The sequence below is a fragment of the Erpetoichthys calabaricus genome, chromosome 4, assembly GCF_900747795.2.
Source record: "Erpetoichthys calabaricus chromosome 4, fErpCal1.3, whole genome shotgun sequence".
NCBI lineage: Eukaryota > Metazoa > Chordata > Cladistia > Polypteriformes > Polypteridae > Erpetoichthys > Erpetoichthys calabaricus.
The window spans coordinates 168,118,661-168,138,828 of NC_041397.2; the positions used below are offsets into that span (position 1 = coordinate 168,118,661).

General features: G+C 39.9%; 1 protein-coding gene across 1 annotated transcript; it reads left to right on the forward strand.

Annotated features, from left to right (window-relative positions):
• Positions 1 to 14,758: 14,758 nt before the first annotated feature.
• Positions 14,759 to 19,626, forward strand: LOC114651401 (late histone H2A.2.2-like). The gene is made up of 2 exons (XM_028801293.2): positions 14,759 to 14,855; positions 19,135 to 19,626. Exon 2 carries the CDS (start codon positions 19,144 to 19,146, stop codon positions 19,561 to 19,563), a length of 420 nt encoding a protein of 139 aa, XP_028657126.1. The 5' UTR covers positions 14,759 to 14,855; positions 19,135 to 19,143; the 3' UTR covers positions 19,564 to 19,626.
• Positions 19,627 to 20,168: the final 542 nt, after the last annotated feature.

A 20,168-nucleotide genomic window follows, 5' to 3' on the forward strand; every position in this document is an offset into this window, starting at 1 on the left:
TACTAACAAAAACTACCCAAAAGCTTGTCTAAAAAGGTAAATCTTAAACTGGGCTTTAAACTGTTCAACAAATTTCGCCAATCTCAGAGCCTAAGGAAGACTGTTCCACAGTTTGGGAGCAACAGATTGAAATGCTCAATCCCAGCATGTTTTCAACCTGCAATGAGGAACAGAAAGAAGGTCTTGTTGACTAGACCTAATGGGCTCGACTAGGGGTGTAATGGTGCAGGAGATCTACAATGTATTAAGTGCCTGACCATACAGGGAGTGAGTAAGAGAACTTTATATTGTATACTGAATTCTACTGGAAGCCAATGAAAAGAGAATAAGATAGGATAAATGTAAATCCATTTATGGGAGTGTGCTAAAAGCCTGCTAGCTGTGTTTTGAATGGTCTGAAGGTGAGTTAAACTGGATTTGCTTAAACAAGCAATATTACTAAATATATCAGAAAATTGTGCAATCACAGTTTCACTGATAATACGAGCACGGCTCACCAGTTTTGTTTAACAGAATCCAAATTAAAGGAAGGATTAAAAGAAATACATTTGTGATCATTAAAAGTTTCATCCTTAGACATGATAGCTGCAATATTTACACTATGGGAAATAATGAGGTCTAGTGTGTGCCCTCTTAACATGCTGTGTGAAATTAAAAGCCTCAGTGATGCTCATAAAATCAAAGGCTGCACTGCATGAGGAGTCATCAACATTTGAACACTCTAGACGAAAACAGGCCATTCAGCCTAACAAACCTCGGTAGTCCTATCCACTTATTTCTTCCAAAAAAACATAAAGTCGAGTTTTGAAAGTCCCCAATGTCTTACTGTCTACCACAGAACTTGGCAGCTTATTCCAAGTGTCTATCGTTCTTTGTGTAAAGAAAAACTTCCTAATGTTTGTGTGAAATTTACCCTTAACAAGTTTCCAATTGTATCCACGTATTCTTGATGAACTCATTTTAAAATAACAGTTTCAATCCACTGTACTAATTCTCTTCATAATTTTAAACACTTCAATCATGTCACCTCTTAATCTTCTTTTGCTTAAACTGTTGTGGCGATCGGCTGGGGGCGATACCCAGCCGGGATGCCTAGAAGGACTGGGAGAGGTACTACGCCTCCTCCGGACCATGAGAGGGCAGCCGCCCTGGTTGGTATGAGGGCCACGGGAATGGAGCATGGAAGCTCAACCCTATAGGGGCCCGTGATCACTGCCAGGGGGCGCCCGAATGCCTGAGAAGCCCTGGACGTCAGCACTTCCACCACACCCGGAGGTGCCGGCGGAAGGATTACCAGGGACACCCGGAGTGCTTCCGGGTGCTCATGCGGCACTTCTGCCACACCAGGAAGTACGCATGAAGCTCATCAGGAGGCACCTTGAGCACAGCCTTAAAAGGGGCTGCCTCCCTCCATTCGTCAGCTGGAGTCGGGTAGAAGTGGATGTAGCTCAGAGTTGAGGAGTGGAGGCAGTGAAGGAAGGCAAGATTGTGAGAGGCCTGGACTGAGGGTGTGTGATGCAGGGGCACTGGATTGTATGCAGTAACTGTAAATATTGTACATATGGCCTGTGTTGGTGACTAAACCATCGGTGTCCGCCTGTCTGTGTCTGGGCTGGTTCCTACAATGGCATCCCAGATGGGACCTTCCACCTGTTTCAAGGCAGGGACCTGTCTATAAAAATAATTTTGTGGACGGCTGGCACAACAGGAGAACCCACACACACACCCACACGGTACACGCACAACCCCGTGGGAGCGACTCACCCAGAGAACCGCAGACGGTTTGCGGATGCACCATCTCCACCTGATGCGGGAAGAACAGACCTGATGTAGTAGGAGTACAGCGGACTCCCACGAGCGCGCCACCGCTGAGCATGCCCGGGACGGCATCACATCTGGCAAGGCCACGCTGTGGAAGTCCCCTCAGGCAGACGGGATCCGGGAGGTAAGTACCCTGCTCAACGGCAGTCGGCTCTGAGGGGCCGGACTTTGTTTGTATGTTGCAGGCAGGGACTGCCCGGACCCGCGTCGGTGGCCGACGCGTGTTGATCCGCGGGGCTTCGTCAGCGCGGCGGCCATAGAAAGAGTTGGGGAGGAGGAACAGCTGCAGCTCAGAAAGCCGTTGCAGCAGAACAGCTGCCAGGAGGCTCGCCACCACATCAGGGGCCGGAAGGGAAAGATGGCAGAGAACCAGAAGTCCCTCCCCAAGGCAGGCGAGGGATTAGACGGTGTGTGTTGCATGCCCGCTGATGTTTGGTCGGAGGCAGGACCAACGAATGTCCATCCTGAGCCAGGGAAGGACATGAGTGGGCCGAGGAGAAGGCCCCATGGCACGCAGCCGGTAGGGCTGAATGAAAGGTAAGTTCACCACCGGCTGATGGTCTCTGCTTGCTGGTGACTCTGCATGAGCTGGAGGATTGCCTTCAGCCCGCAGAGTTGCTATTTCAAGTGATACGTGCCCTCCAGGATGTATTGAAGAAGCTGGAGGGGAAGGCGATTGCGTCCGTGAAGACGCTGCGACAGTGGACAGAACGGCACGACGCTGGATTCTGACGCGGAGGTGCAGGTGAGTGGAAATGGCACCATACAAAGAAAAGGAGACCCTAGCGAAAAGACCTGTGATGTTGCTGATCAGAATCAAGTAGCAAGGACTCCAATAGTAGATGTGGCAGAGGGCTGATCGCGTGGTGAGGGCAGTGAGAACGAGAGGGCACTCAGGACACCGGCTGATGTGCACCGGGTGTCCAAGGGCCCTATTCCCCGAGCCGGTGTCGGTCTCACGCCACTCTGCAGGGATGCAGACAACATGGGGTCACTTCCTTTCCCATAAGGAGACCCAAACCGTCAAGGCGTCCCAGAGAAAGAGGAGGACCCGGAGGAAGAGAGTCGGCTCCTCCGACAAAGAAGGACATGAGGCTGGGAGCTCACTTCTGGTGACGGGCCGCCCTCTGCAGAGTCAGAGGGGAGTCACGAAGTCGGCTGAGAAGACAGGGGTGCGAGCAGTCCCGTCTGAGGTCCCAATCTGGGGGGCACGGAAGCCTCGGAGGGGGTGCCGAAGTAGCGAATGCCGGTCGGAGGGGGGAGTGTTGCCTGTGTGTGACATGGAAGGATATCAGGGGATGGTGTCCAGGCAGCATCTCCGCCCCTGTCTCTGTTTTCTGTGTTGCAGGACCGGACCCTGGAAGTGCGCGACTAGGACCCGCTTCACGGGTGAATCTCGCCATTCCAGAGTGAACATCCACAGGGAGGTGAAAAAACAGCACCACTCTGCTTTGCCAGAGCTTCACCCTCGTCTCGCACTTCTCATGGCACTTTTTGGGCTGAAATCTGTTCACCAGCAGCAGCAGGGGAACCCTGAGCAGGGCCAAGCTAGTAGGGGGAAGCCTAGGTTAGACAGTTTACTGACTAGAATATCCAGAGTAATAGTATTAAAAGCTGAGCTATAGTCAATAAAAAGCATCCTTGTTGGACTGGTTTGATCTGTAAGCAAACTGGTGTGTGTCAAAAGTGGGAGGGAGACAGTTTTTGTTGTAGTGATTTGAGTGTAATGATTTGAGGTAAGAAGATTATAGAATGGATTAAACAGATGCCTTACAGGACTTCAGATGGCTGCTTCCTTAAATACATGCCTAATACTAATGTCATCTGCAATAGTGAAAAGAAAATGTTAGAAAGAGCAAAAGAACACAGACATTGGATGGTAGATTCCTGGGTGATCCCAAACGTTTACCTTTCCTTTATATGTGTCATTCAAATATGGCTTTTTCCATGAGACTCTGCCTCTAATGCCAGTTTCTCAAAGTTGTCCTTTCACTATTTCTCAAACCATAGTCTCTGATGTACTTATCCTCTTATTCACCTGTGCATCTGAGACTTCTAGATTTTTCTATTAGACCCTGTTTGTCCTTTTCAATCAAGACAGTAATGGATAACTTTCTACGAATCGTTCAGTTTCTTGACAAAGTGTCACATGGAATAACATTCATCTCACACAAAAAAAAAATACGCTGTGTTCCTTGAGAAATTGTTTTGTTGATGTCATTTTTGAACAAAGAATTGTACTTCAGGAATTATACTTGCTTAATTGAACAAGGTAACTGGTTTCAGCTATGTTAGCACAAACACACAGGTTTTTCTAATAACAAATTAGCATTTATAAATGATTAATTAATTATGAGCTAAGATGATGGACTTCTTCGGTACTGTGTCTCTTTGGAGAATCCTTGAGTACAGCTGGTTTGACTTTGTGTTGAATGAGTGGTTGCTCACGGAGTCCCAAATTAGGCAGATTACCTGCATTGTGAGGGGGCATCAGTTACGGCACTATGGCCATGTGCCGCAATTCCTCAGGGGTGAGCCGGTTCGCAGGATCCTCATTGTTGAGGACCCAAGTGGCAGGACCAGGCCAAGGAGACGCCCACATAACACCTGGCTGCAGCAAATAGATGGTTATTTCCAGAGGGTGGGACTGGACCCCATGTTTGCCAGGGGAGTTACCAACCAGGATCCCAAGCTGTTTCATCATGTTGTGGGTGCGTCAACGCACTGTACCAGTGCATGCTCCCTAACCTGACCTAACCTGACTGACCTAAGAGAGTTTACGGTTAGGACACTGGTGTAACTGCTGCTGTGGGGCTTTGCAGTCATATGTGAAAAATAATTTATAAATCAGTAATTTCAAACAGCACTAGTCATTAGAAAGACTAGTAATGCCCTGGCTATGTTTTTAAAACAGTTTAATGTACCTTAATAAAAAGTATCAATATGTATGAAAAACATAATTACTGTATTTCTCCATGATTCCAAACTTCTGAACACCAGTGAATGTGTACGTATGAAAGGATTCATTATTATTATTATTTTTTAGATACCATATATCCCTATTTGTGCTGTTCATTATATTAAGCTGTTAATATGTGTAAATATAGGTTTAAAGGTATATATGTACCTCCATAATTTGGAGGGATATGGCTGTCATACCTCAAACATGATTTCAGGAATTCTTACATGAACACATCCTGTAAAAGAGACAGAGAGTTTGAAGTGTGGATATTTGAAAGTACTTAAGAGTTTAGAAGGAGTGAACAACATCAAAATCTCTTGCCAGTGGAAGAAGATATTGCCTTCTTGATGTATGCTTTACTAAGGTTTCAGGTCACTTTCAAGTAATGGTGAGTAATAGGGATATCATCCGCCCAAATGGAATGATGAGGGAAGCCACCAGGGGCCGTGTATCACTATCTGAACTAACCAATGTTAATGAATTTCCTAAGCTTTCTCATTTTTCATTTACTTGGGACAGATTTGCTGTTTTTGCTATGTAATCTTTTTCAAGCATTGTTGAATAAGCCAGCCAAAGTGTTTAATTCAGAACTCATGCTACTGATAAAATCTATGCATTCTGACTGTGCATTGCCATTCAATTTATCTGAGTATCTACCTTAATGTTGTTTGGTATCACTCTAAATTCTAAACTGTTTTATATAATGTATTTGTTCATTTTTTACATCAGTTTATTTCTGTGCTTTATGGGCCTGGGGTGACTGATATTGTTGGGGCAATAAGTTAAGGCGCTTATTCTTTATTATCCAAACTGAAAGGTGTGACATCAACTTACTTAGTGGGAACAAGCCTTTACATCTTAAACAAAATAACTGGTAAGTACTCATGTAGAGGACCCAAAAGGTAGCTAGTATAAAGAACAAGAGAATCTTGGAAGATGCAACAGGAAAAAAATCAAAGAAATGGCCTTACAATGGCAAAAATAAGCAGAACAACAGTTAAGCTAAGTCAAGAAAGGCTGAGCCACCCCACACCATGCTACACTTGTCATTTCCATTTACATAGATTCATGTTTGTGACAATAGGATGGATTGAATAATATTTGCATATGAGAAAATGTCTCATGCTCATACTAATCTATATTTAAATTGCAATTATTCCTAGCAATGAAAAGTTGTGGTATCTCAACCAGGAAAGTGTAACATTTTTTCTGCATTATCAAAACATGAGTTAAAAATATATTATTTATGTATTTACATTACTTTCATTATTTTGTTTAAGATAGTTCTGCTTGTCATATACTATTTTAAATGTTCTTTTTCTTAGTTATCAACTAGTGTGTGCCTGCAGTGTCAGAATCCAGACATTAACCTTTCTCCCACAAGAGAGGAAATAAGCAGAGTCACTATACCAATGCACTTAATTTTAAAATTACATTTATTTGCCTTAATGAGACAAAACTTTAATACATATAAAAAATTTGTCCAGTAAGAGAATTATCTGCAGCTAGAATTAGTTCTGCTTGGAATTGTAACTAATAAAGATCATTAATTAAATAGCTGAAATTGTGACTTAAAGGCCCTTGAGACGATCTCTGAACTCATGATAACACCAGAGAGTCCAAAGGGCAAACACAACTAGTGCCTTTATTAAACATAATTACTCAGTGCAATAACCCCATTGTCTCTCTGGTTTAACTACATAGTTCTTAATCACCCGTCTCTCTCTTTGAGTGGCTACCCACAGTACCATACACAGACATTGCTGCCTTGTCTTACACTCTCTCTCTCAACCTTACCCCCCCCCCCCCTTCTTTCAGCATTTGAGACCACTCCAGCTCACCTTCTGACTCCAAACCCACCTTTAAACCCCATTCCAGTCACCACCAGCCAAATTCTTGTATTACTTCTGGGGTCTGGGTGGGCCTTTTTTGCTACAATTACTCCAGGTGTGGAACATGATCTAGTGTTACTGCAACCCTGATCTTCCAGCTGTCTTCAAAACCCTTGGTCCCAAAGACAGTTTCTAATTTAATCATAATCTTAAAGAACCAATAATCTGTTGCTCCATAACAGTCACCGCCTATTATAGTTTCATGTTAACAAGTACCCATACAGGACTTACTGCACTCTACTTGCAGCTCCCATGTCACCACAATGACCTTTCTTCTGCTAGTGTGGTTTGTGGTTTTGTCTTCATCATGGAAGTTTGTGTAGGACTTCCTCTTGTCATATGCCATCCTGTTTGTTCCTTTGGCCTGTCTACTCCTTGCCAGCCAGCCACTCCCTCACAATCTGCATAAAAAATAAAAAAATGGAGCATAACATAAAAAGATAATGGCATTACCACCTCAAGGAACTTGCACCCTCTTTTAATTCTTACCTGGCGTGACATTTGTGGAGAGTCTGCATGTTCTCCATATGTACAAGTGGGTTTTTGCCATACATTACAGTTTCCTATACAGTTTGTTCATGTTAGTTTGATTGGCAAATTACCATTGGTATGTGCCTGCATATACAGTAACCTGTAATGAACAGACATCCCGTTAAAGGTGATTTCCCACTATGCACTCTACTTGAACACAGCTGATTGATGCTAACTGTAAAACAAGGGATAGAGTGAAAATATTGTGAACTCATGGATGCATCAATGTAATGGTACAATAAATAGATGGAAAATGAAGGTTTAGAAAATTGATGGATGGACTGGTCAAAGATGAATAAATAGTTGCTTAATTGAGTACAACCATCAAATACCAAAATGGCTCAATTGTCCTAAAATTAAATAAGTAAAAAAAAAAGTCCCCAAAATGACCTGTGGTTCATGGTGCATATCATTACCTCTTATCCTGTAAATGTTTGATTCAGTTGAGATCTGGTGACTCGGAAGACCACTAACTTAAGAGGAATTCACTGTTACCTTCTTGAACACATGGTGATCCTTTAGTATTCTTCTACCGTGGATCATTTTCCACCAGAATAGATAATTAGATATTTAGATACCCCGTGACCCTGTGTTAGGATATAGCGGGTTGGACAATGACTGACTGACTTACTGATATTTAGATATCCAGGTCTTTGAAATTTTGCTACACTCATTCCAAGGGAGGTAGTAAATGACACAAAAACACTTCACACCATTACACTGATGTATTTATGAGTTCACAACATTTTCAATATATTTCTGGTCTTCCAGAGAGGAATACAGCTCAGAATGGTCATCAGCTAACCCATTTATTTGTATTTCTAATTTGACACTACTGATTTACTCAGCAGTTAATTCACTGACGTTTATTATATATACATTGAGGCAGCTTCCATAAGTCTCCTTCATCAATGGCCTTAATGTTTTTGGACTCTCTATTCTTAAAATTGCTGTGACACTAGTCTGTGAAGACTGCAGTACAGTTGCTATTGCTGATATACTCATGTCATTACTGTGTGTTCTGAGGTTGGAGGTCCAAATCTCACTACTGACACTGTGTGACCAAGAGCAATTCACTTAACCTACCTGGGCTCCAACTGAACAACCAAAAGAAATATAACCAATTGCATCATAAATGTTGTAAATCACATTGGATAAAGGCTTCTGCCAAATAAGTAAATGTAAATGTTCTGCACCCTCTATAATATTGTGTTCAGAAGCTGTGTTAAACAATACATAAAATATGTTACCCAAGACAGAGTATTACAAGTCCATCTTTAAAGTCAAACCAAAACCTAGGAACAACTAAAGGCTAGAAAGAAGCTGAATTTTAAAAGTTAAAACCAATTTCAAAGCAAGGCAATTTTATAACATGTAACAAAATATTCTCAAACCCATTTAATCCAATTCAGTTGAGGGTCAGAATCTATTTGGCAATACTGGGTACAAGGCAGGAATTGGCTCTGGACAGAGTGCCAATTTATCACTGGACCGACTCACACAACCCCCACACAGTGCCGATTTAAAGTCACCAATCAAATTAAGTTGTGGAAGAAAAAAGGAATACCTGGCAGAAAACCCATAGAGACACAGAGGAAATATATGGACTTGATATGAACAAGGTCAAGGTGTAGGATTCAAATCCAAGACACGGGATCTGTGATGCAGCAGCTGTAACCACTACACCACTTCACCTTCCCAAGATAACCTGTATCAAAACTGAATTTATGTTTAACAAAATTAGTTTTTAATAGCATCTCATGAAAAATATTTCTTGTAAATCACCAACATCACTAACCAACAGGTTACTAAGCCATCCAAACCAGACTTTGAAAGTCACATGTCTTAATATGAAAACTAGTCAAGTTTTTCCTTTAGAAAATCTAAAGGAACAAAACTTCCACCTAGATAAAAATCTCTCCCAGACAGAAAACACAGAAAGCTCACCGATCCAAACTTGAGACTGAAGTCAGAAAAATTAGTTTTCTTAAGAAAACAGCATTATCAGAAAAGAGTTTAAATAAATACTGAACACTAAGAATCTGGAGTAAACACGACAGACAAGTATCATTAAATGTTCTGCTGTTGCTCAAAAACATGAACACTCTTGTAGGTATTCCATTAGGTAAGTCTCCAAACTAACTTTATTATTATTATATTGTCTGTGTTTATTAGGAAGGATGTGGTGCATAAAAGGTCTGTCCGCTGTCTAGAGTGTTTTTTCCAAATGTACATATAATCTGGGGAGGCCGTGTAGAAGAATATCACATTTCCAACATCAGCACTTCTGCTTTCATTTAATTAATGGACAGATATTGTCAATTTTAATGTATGTTAACCAATCTCTACTTTGTTTTCTGTGTGTTTGAACAAATCTATGTCTTTATGTGTATTAATTCTGTATTTGGTTATTTGTAAAATCTTGCATTTTACCTGATAACTGGTCACAGTGCTCTGCTCCTGCACTAAGTAAAGAGTGCTATACAAAAATAAACTTAAACTGAATTTTGCCTTGCCTTTGTAAAACTAACTTCCCTACAGTTTCAGGGATTTGGAGTCATCAGTTGTTAAGCCAGTTATAGGACAAGAAAAGTAAAACATACTGAGTCTGGAAATGGTATAACAGACATAGTCGGTCAGTGAGGTTAAAGTTGGTTTTAAGATATTTTCATTTCACTGGAAACCTTATAGGACAGGGCATGTTTACTCTAGTCCTCACAGGTGGTGCAGTGCTAGTGCTGCTGCTTTGCAGTAAGGAGACTGTGGAAGATTGTGGGTTTGCTATCTTGGTTCCTCCCTGTGTGGATAGTGCTTTGAGTACTGAGAAAAGTGCTATATCAATATAATGATTTATTATTATTACAGTCAAGATTTTTGTAATTTGAATTGTTGAGTTTATTGATGCCTTTGGGTGGTCTCATTGCTTTTCCAGGGGAGCTGTCTGTCTTGATTTAATGCTGTAAAACTAGGTATTGGCTCCCTAAGACCTGGAATGGGTAAAGTGCAGAGAATCAATGGACAGAATTCACTTTTTTGTGAAAACATTTTTATAACTGTTTTATACATTACTTGATACATTTAAGTAGTGCTGGGAGGTATACCGGTTCATACCGAAAACTGTTTTTTATCTTTATTATGATATGGATTTTTCTTATACCGCATTACCAGTTTAAATAGCCTAAACAACATTCGGAACGTGGCGCAGCGGGAAACTGTTTAAGGGGGAACTTTTTTCACTGCACACCGCTAAACACATGCAATGGAGTACATGCGTTAGTGAAGGTATTGAGCAGTGAAAATTGACAGAGAACATTCCGAAACTGAAGCTGTAGCAGACGATAAAGTTGAACATGATGACACAGAAGAACTTTTGTCGAAAAAAGGAGCCACGTCTGTTGTCTGGAGATTTTGGTTTTAAAAGGTTGGATGTGGACCAAACAACTATTTACTGCAAATGCTGTTGAGCTACAGTAAAGTGGTCGCTGGAGGCAGTAACACATGCAATTTGCTGCACCACCTTAGCCGCAAACATGCTTTGGAGTACAATGAATGTATGGAACTAAGATTGGCACCCTCCACGTCCTCAGGTAAAACTGAAAAAGCTAGAGGACACGCGAGTCAGACGTCACTTGTAGACGCATTTGCTAGAGGACTGCCTACAACAAAAAAAGCAAGCGGTGGATCGAGATAACCAACGCCATTACAATCCATATAGCTAACGTGTCAGTGGACAGAGATTGTTAACATTAACTGAAAGTGTAGTTGGTTTACAAAAAATATTTACTCTTTATTCCTTTTCTAAGACATATTCAGTGCAATACAACTTTTGACAAGCACCTCTGAATATTTTACTGTCTAACTGCCTCTTTGGATGGTTGAAAATCCATCCATCCATCCATTATCCAACCCGCTATATCTTAACCACAGGGTCACGGGGTCTGCTGGAGCCAATCCCAGCCAACACAGGACGCAAGGGAGGAAACAACTACCTGGGAAGGGCGCCAGCCGACCGCAGATGGTTGAAAATATGTTGTCAAAATTATAGTTTTAAGTTGTTTGCAAAATTTGTTCAGTAAAATGGTTCTATATTTTGACTGCAATGTGATTCCTTCTCTTCATTAGTGCCACCCTCTTGAAAACTATCACATTATGGGGCCATGCAAACCTGTATTAATACTTGCGTGCACATTACATTTTTTTTTTTTTGTACAATGTACAATTCTCATGACAGTAGAATAGGTTATTCTTAGCCAGTCTACTGCAGTAATTGCAGTGGAAAATGTGGTTAACATACACTCATACATGAGGAAAAAAATACCGTCAAATACTGTGAAACCGGGTTAATTCCGAAAAATACTGTGATATAGAATTTTGGTCATACTGCCCAGCCCTACATTTAAGTACATGTTTTATTTAAATCTCACATCTTGGTGATAAAAAAAGTCAAATATAACACCCACATTAACCATCAACAGAATACCATTCTCATTGCTTACCCCATGAAAAACTTTGGTAACTACTGCTATCCATAAGACACCGACAAGTAACCTTTACATTTATACTGAAATATGCCACTTTCATAGTTGTCACTATCCTAACATGCTTTGCAATTACAGCACTATAGCAAAATTCTTTACAACTTTTCTCATAACAACTGGAGTACAAGCAGGTTAAGTGACCTGCCAAGGTTTATACAAGGAGTGTATGTCGGCAAACTAATGAAGCTTAAGCTTCAGCTTAAGTCCCCAGAAGTGACTTTAATATTCATCCCCCATAACTCAAAAATTATAAGGCATGGGAAATTTATATTCACATCAGTGACTTTGACATGTGAGATAATACAGTACAGCATTTTAATCAAAATCTGAGAAGTAGTGGTTAAAAGGTTAAAGAAGTTGTGGTCATTGAACAACCCCATCAAAGAAGTTAACAGTGGTTACTCAGACCTCATTGCTGGTTGGGAAGGGTCCCCAACAACAGATCAAGTTTCAGTGTGCAAAAAATGTAGGTTAGCCACTTGGTGTTGGTACTTTAGATGGCAATGTTGTGTTCTAAGTTACACTGGCCACCACAAATTTTTCAATAAATGATCATTAACCTTTATGATTCTCACTCAGTGAAACTCTATATGTTCCTCAGTTAAGCTCTACTGGATGATAACCTTCAAATGATGCCTGAAACCTATGAATTTTAGAAAGGCATTTGGTGAATTCTGGTAACACTGATTCTTCTTTTGAAGGTATCCAATGCACATTTGATTCCTTAATATGTACTAACTTTTTATAACCATCTTCCCTTTGTCTCTTTTTCCAGCCTTCACCATATTTCTGTGTGTATTCAAATTCTATCCATCCATTTTAATAAACTGCTCTTGGGTGTTGAAAGGCACGAACCAGCCTCGGATGGGTTGTGCATTCATTAGCTCACATTATTCGGCAAGACGAATTCAGAGTCATCAATAAAAGCAAGCTCCATTTCTTTGGGATGTGCAACAACCAGAGTGCCTGTAGAAAGCATATGTATCCATGAGCAGATTAAGAACATGTGAGTTCCAAACAGTCTGTGATTTTGCCAGGATTTAAAACCAGCTTGCAAGTGCAATGAGACCATTGCACTTACCATACTGCCATCCCAGTTTTTAAAAAAATTGTATATTTAGTAAAAATAAAATCACTCTCAAGTCTGAATAAACATCAACAATTCGTATTGGTTTTTTCAGACGTAAAACATGCACTCAAGAGTATTTCAGACACTTGTATGCGGCTCTGGGGAGTAAAAGGTGCCCTTTCTCCCCTTCATTTACAATTAACACCAAATGCTGATAAATACTGATTAACTATTTATATCAGGGGTGCCCAATGCGTCGATCGCGATCGACCGGTAGATCGCGTTGCATTCAAAAAAAAAAATTTAAAACGTTAATCTATCATATATCCTCTCTATGGCATTTGCCACTGATTGACATACAGGACGGCCAGTCTGAGATCTCTTTTCTTCTAACACACTGGTCATCCCGCACTCACGATCAAACGCGCGAGCTACTGCAAAACTCCGGCTGTGATCTGGTTAGCCTTCCAATTTATATCGACTAAACAAGGGATTTAAAAAAAATTGTATGGGGAGGGTATGGGCTGGATGTGGAAGTGGAAGAGGATTTTTTTCTCACAATGTCACAATCGAAGTGCGTTTGTCTGATCTGTCAATCTATCATTGCTATTCCAAAGAAGGAAAATGTGGAAAGGCACTTTCGAACTGTTCATAAACACTACGAAACTGAATTGAAAAAAAAGCACGTCCAATCCGGACGTTGGCGCTATACACATGCAGAGCAGGTTAAAGATTATGAAAGCAATGGAATTCGTAAAGATAGCAGAAGCGCAAACAAACGGAAATTATTACTCGAAAAAGGGAAATAATCACCACGGACCAGGTGTCATTAATAAAAAGCAGGATAAAGCGAGGTCAGAAATAAAAGGCAGTAGAAAACAAAGTAAAACGTCATAAAATGGTTAAAAAACAAGGAGGCCAAACACATGCAGAGCAGGTTAGAGATAATGAATACTGGAATTCAAAAGACTCAAAAAAAAAAAAAACGCAGGCGCGAAACACATGCAGAGCAAGATATAAAATATGAAAGCAGAAAAAAAGGACAGTGTCAAAACTTTGACAGACGGTTTGAAGACTGAGTTTTACTTGAGCTAATCGCTACATTTAAGTGCTATCCATTTAGGGAAGATGTTGAGGGTGATTCACTCGCATCAAAAATTGCAACATTGTTTCACCTAAAACTCCTCTACTGTGGAGGACGAGATTTTGACACTACAGGATGACATTCAGCTGAAGTCTGGGGCTCTTGGACAATTTTGGAACTTACAGTGGAAAAGTACCCAAACATGAGGAAATGTGCTACCTCCTTAACTGCATTATTCGGCTGTACTTATTTATGCGCCTCAGCCTTTTCCCACATGAAGATTATTGTGCCATAAAGGTTATGCAAGGTACGACAACATATATTTTATGTATAAAGTATACTCAGTATATATAATATATATATATATATATATATATATATATATATATATATATATATATATATATATATATATATATATATAGCATTTTTAATGTAGGTAGATCATTTCGACCTGGTCATTTTAAAAGTAGCTCGCAAAAGTAGCTCGCAATTGGCGGCAGGAGAAGGAGTGAAGTTGGTGGAAATAACTTTGAATGGGGCAGTATTTTGTAACTTTATGAAATACACAAGGAAAAGTGAATGAGGTGCTGATGAAACTGAATCAAACGATATACCCTTTTAGAACATAAAATAAGACAAATGGCTTGCGCTAAACGTCGAGTTTATGAACATCTCTTTAATTCTTAACATTGTGTATTTTCAAGGAGTTGATGACGGCACAGTTGAGACGGAGAATAGGTGGCAGAGAAGATGTCAAAATTGTGTCATTTAACAAATGCGTCCTTGTTAAGACATTAAGTTAAACATCTCTGAGCAATTAAACTAATCGGCACACGACACGCCAATCCGAGAAGAGAAAACAGGTGGAGCAATGCTTAAAACGTACCTGAAGTCGGCTGCGCCCATAGTGGCGCGTAGTAAACTGTCTTTCTGGGGGGTTGTGGAAAAGTTTGAGGTGAGTGTACAATATTGACACGGTTGGGGTCATCTCTTCGCAATCTGCAGAGAATTTGCCAAGTAGTACCATATTCTGTTTCTATTACCACTTTGCCTTCCTTATTAAAAGCTTGACGTTTTATTTTAAATGCAATCGGCTTGAATTTTAAGGAAGATGGTGAAAGGGATGTCCAGTCTCAAGAGCCTTGCTTTGCTTTGAGCCCCCCACCCGCCTTAGTTCAGACAGTGCAGCCTTTCGACTTTCTGCCAACTCTATAAATGGTGGGTGCTATCGTTCAGCTGTTGCCGCCGCGTCTCCCACCAGCTCATTCAGAGTCCATTTAGAACTGATTTTAAGATGACTTGCGTGGTTTTGGGACATGAAAGAATACAATTTTCGAAGGCGAAAACGTAACCTAATTGATTCTCAAGTCCGCTTTACGGGCGGAAGCTATTCTGCGGTAGGCTACTTCCCTGGTTTAAGTGCCTGCATAATCGCAGAGGGACAAATGATACTGCCAATCGACATTGGTGGCGTTTAGGAGGAGGCCTGGCCTGTCCGTAATATTCCCAACCAACAGATTGGCTAGGTTAGTTTTTTTTTTTTTTTTTTTTTATAAAGCAAATAAATGTAAAACCGCAGCTAATATAAAAATGTCAATGTAATTTAAGCCGCCCTAATTTGGGGTGTTCATAAGAAATGCAATTATTCATGAAGAATGTTTAAAGTCTAAATATTCACGACTTAATAGAAAATTGTCATTTTACATCTTATAGTGGCCCATGGAGGGTTGGATCCCCAAAGATTTAAAAATATTCATAACTACTGACGTTGAAATCTAAAATGATCCCAACATTCTTAATGTTAAAATCTTGTCTCTTAACGTTATGGGAATGACCCCTAGAAAGCTAGGGCCAATGGTAAAGAATCAAGAGTGTAAAGTATTATCATAATCATGATTAGCAACCTTGAAATAGTATAAAATGACACTGCACATCCCCATCACAATTATTTCAAAGTTTTGTTCTTGACATCACTTATGCCATTAGTAGTATGCAGTTTCAAATCTTTTTCATTTTTACTTTTTTGCATTTTTATTTACATTTAACACAATGGTGTAACTTCCTGCAAAAAAAACGTTCTAGAAATGGCCTAAAATGAGGATTTTGTTTGGATCTAGTGTGCCAAAAATTAGGAATCTCCCCAAATGCTCTACATCTTGCATAACTTTACATCAAGATGACTCCTCTCCTGTACAAGTGTTCTTTCATACTGACGGGAGGCACTGCACAAAATCGTTGATGTCAAATTAAGTAATTCTTAAGAAGACAATGTTAACATCCACTTTTTGAGATATTATTTTGTATTTATACGCTTGAGAATCATGTAAGAATTTAAATGGGTGATTTTTAGTGAAAGATGCCTTTCCAGTAGCCATGATCAAGTTTCTTAAACGCTACATTAAGAATATTAAACTGCATAAAATTATTCCCGCATAGGGTTGCCAGATGCATTTTTTCCAGCAAACTGGGCTATTTAGAAAATGGTTCCACAGGTAAAAATGTCAGGTATGTCTTTTTGGGTTACTTTGAAAAAGCAATTTCAGATAAACGTGATTCTGCGTCAGTGGCCGAGTTCTAGCACTTTAAGCTGTAAACACCAATGCCACCACATGCCTTATCTCCTCTTCCTGTTTGAAACGCCAAGTGGCACCCGCATACTTAAATAGCATATTACGTAAAGCACTGCTAAAAACTCCAAGGGGGAGAAATTTACCTGCCCCAAGAACCCTGATCTTCATTATCATATTATGTATTGTGGTGAAAAGGGAAAATCATTCATTGAGCTGCTTTCTAGCGCCATTACAGGTTTTAAGTCGCCATTACGGTTGGAATTTTTGCAGGACCTGGCTGCCCTGCACTCGCAGCATTTATTAGTTTTAAACTTGGCGGGGGGGGGGGGGGGGGGGGGGGGGGAACTCAAACGCAAATAGACCTTTGGCTATTTGGTAAAAGCTTTTGAAAGTCCTGCAGAGTCTTAAATCAAAATGTGCTACCCGTGTAATGGCTGGTATGGCAGTCTGAGCAAATATTTATCCTAAAAAAAAAAAAAAAAAAAGCAGTATGTAAACCAACTAAAAGCAAAGTTTAACTGTATTGTTTCAAACTTTTCAATTTTTGTTCATAAGATTAAACTTACAATATAATGTAAAACATTGGACTTGGGATACAGTTTAAATGTAGCAGTACAGCTGTGGCTGTAAGTTATATTCTAGTATTCTTGGAGATGTATCTTGCTGATATGAGTACTTGAAGAGTACAATAGGTGCACTTTTTTATAGGACTGTTCTTTTTACTTTACACTTATGTTAAACATCAGTCCTTGTTCTGTGCTTCATCTTTATTCATGAAGGTGACTACCTTGCACTCCTTGCAGTATGAGTTACTGCAGTGAAAATTTTTTAACACTTACACGAGAATCTTGAAGTGACTTGTAAAGAGCTGGTCCTCTTTCTGGGAGGGTTCTTGCTGGTGCATGGTGTTTGTAGAGGGAGGCTTCACATGTTGTATTGTGATAGAATTATGAATTGGTTTATTGCATCACCACAATCTGGCAATGTTGGTCTCACGGTGGAAGCAAAGCTGATTTGCATTCTAATATGCACATACAATCATTGGGTCAACTTAACAGTAACTAGTTAATATAGGTTGCCCTGAAATGGTGAGATGGCATGGAGCTCCTACCAGGTTTTTCTTTCTATCTTGTGCCCAAGCCTCTGAGAAGGACTGTAGTTCTCTCCTTGTTCCTGAACAGGACTAAGTTGGTTTGATTTGAGGGTGGCTTCAGAATGGTGGGAGTGGGATGGATCCTGAGTGTGCTCTTTTGTGCACTCAAAGGTCCAAAGTAGTTCTTCAGAGTGATGCTATAGGAAGACCATTTTTGGTTCCAACAAGATCCATCCACATGCGTTTTACAACTTTTATGAAGTTAGATCCATAACAGACCCCACACAGTAACTGACCATGAATAGATAATAGATTTGTGAAATACCAGTGTTTGATTTTAAAAGGGCTCTTGTTGCATACAGTAACACCAGCCAAGACCAGGCATCCTAAATCTTTGTGTCCTGCTAGGTAGCCTATACCATACATTAAAGATTTCAGTTTATTTTGCTACATACAAGAATGATTTTCAAAATAAAGAACTAGGGACACTTTGAAATGTGCTGCTTGGATGTGTTTTATTGTGCCACTATTTGGTGGTTTTTTTATATATATATATATATATATAAATTGTCTGGGGGGTTTTCTTGCTTTAACTCCCATGATAGATTGGAATCCTGCCTAGGGTTAATTATTCCATGTACTCTTGAGTACATAGTGAGAGACCAGCCCCATAGAAATTTTAAAGATGAACTGATACACTAGGTGCCCAAATTAAACTAGCTTTAAAGTGGGAGGCATCCATTTAAATTTGAATTATCCACTTAATGGCACTTGTCCTCCAGGACACTGGAAGTTGATTTAACATTTAAGGCAGGACCTGGGAAGCACTTGGGAATGGGAAATAAAATTGTCTTGACAAGTTTTGTAAAGTATGATATTGGGCCAACCAAAGGATTTATTGAAGGAAGTAATTTGTTACTTCTTTAATTTAATCATATTTGATGTGCATCATTCATTGTTGATGTACATTGACTGTTCTGTTCATCATTGTGCTATTGGGAATGCCTAGTCCATCTTGCATATCAACTTGCAGTCTGGAATTTCAAAGTAACCACTTGAAAAAAACTTTCTTGTAGCAAATGTCATGCAGGCCATTGTTTTTAAAGGCTATACTCCATTGTGTGAGTCACTTTTCTTTTTTTTTTTTAAATTTAGCCCTTGCCATTGATATACCACACCATTAAACCAATGAAGGTAGTGCTGTAAAGATTATGCAAGTAGTCTTAACATTCACAATTTTTTTTTTTTTTTTTTAAAGAAAAACTGTCTGCTACACTGAAATTCTCCTTTAACTATTAGTGATATACTGTTGGCTCATATTTAAAATGCAAAATGTTTAGGCCAATTTTAGACCAAAGTTTGCAGGTTAGACTGAACTTCTCTCAATCTCGCCATTGAGTTTCACCACATTCAGGCTCCAATAGCCCTTTGTGAGAAACGTGAAAACAAATGGTAAGTGCATTGTCATTGCTTTTCATTTGGCTTCATTATGAACTTTGGAGGATAATGGTGTAGATTGTCAGAAGGAAATTTTTATGGCTAACTGGCTTTGTTTTGTCTTTATTTCAAAGGCCTGAAAAATGTCTGGTCGTGGAAAGAAGGCTGTCCCAAAACCTAAAATGAAAGTCAAAAGCAAATCCTCTAGAGCAGGAGTTCAGTTCCCTGTCGGCAGAATCCACAGACTGCTGAAGAAAGGGAATTATGCAGAGAGGGTAGGTACCGGTGCTGCAGTTTATTTGGCTGCTGTCCTGGACTACTTGACTGCAGAAGTTCTGGAGCTTGCAGGCAATGCAGCAAGAGACAACAAAAAACTGAGGATTCTTCCCAGGCACATCCAGCTAGCAGTGCGGAATGATGAGGAACTGCACAGACTGCTTGGGGGAGTGACTATAGCTGAAGGAGGTGTTTTGCCCAATATTCAGGCTCAACTTCTCCCTAAAAAGACCAAAAAATCATTTCAGGAAGATGGTGAAAGGGATGTCCAATCTCAAGAGTTCTAAAGATTATTTATTTAACATTTTAATTTTCTCATATTGTAGTAATAAAGTTTTTGCACTTTTCAATGCTTGACTTTATCATGTTTTATAGGTGTGAATGTGGCAGTCTAACGGTTGCTTTTTCTTACAACTTTTGAAATTCCAGTTGTAGCATCGTCACTTTTTGTGAGGTCTTTTTTAGAAACCTTTTAGATTAGCAAACATTGTCTGTATATCACTTACAGTAATTGCTACAAGTAGAAATGGGTTGTAGGGTGCCTTTCTCTCAAAAGTACTTATCCTTTTAAGATATCAAATGTGCCTTATTAGATTTTCATATCGCAGTACTCAATGCATTTTTAGAGCCCAGTATGCTATAAATTTGAAATTAGTCTTTGTACATGTTCACAAATGTAAACCGTGAAAGCTGCATGCTATGTTCAAGAAAATACTCCTTCTGTTTGGATTAAATATTTCAAGCATAATTGGCTTGTTTTGAAATGGCAAACTTGCCTGCTTAAATTTTCAGACCTCTTGCTTGATCTCAGATTGCTTTTATCAAGTAGTGTTTAATCAAGGGAAGAAGTATTGTACTTCCTTGTTGACCAAAGGGTATTAGATGAGATTCA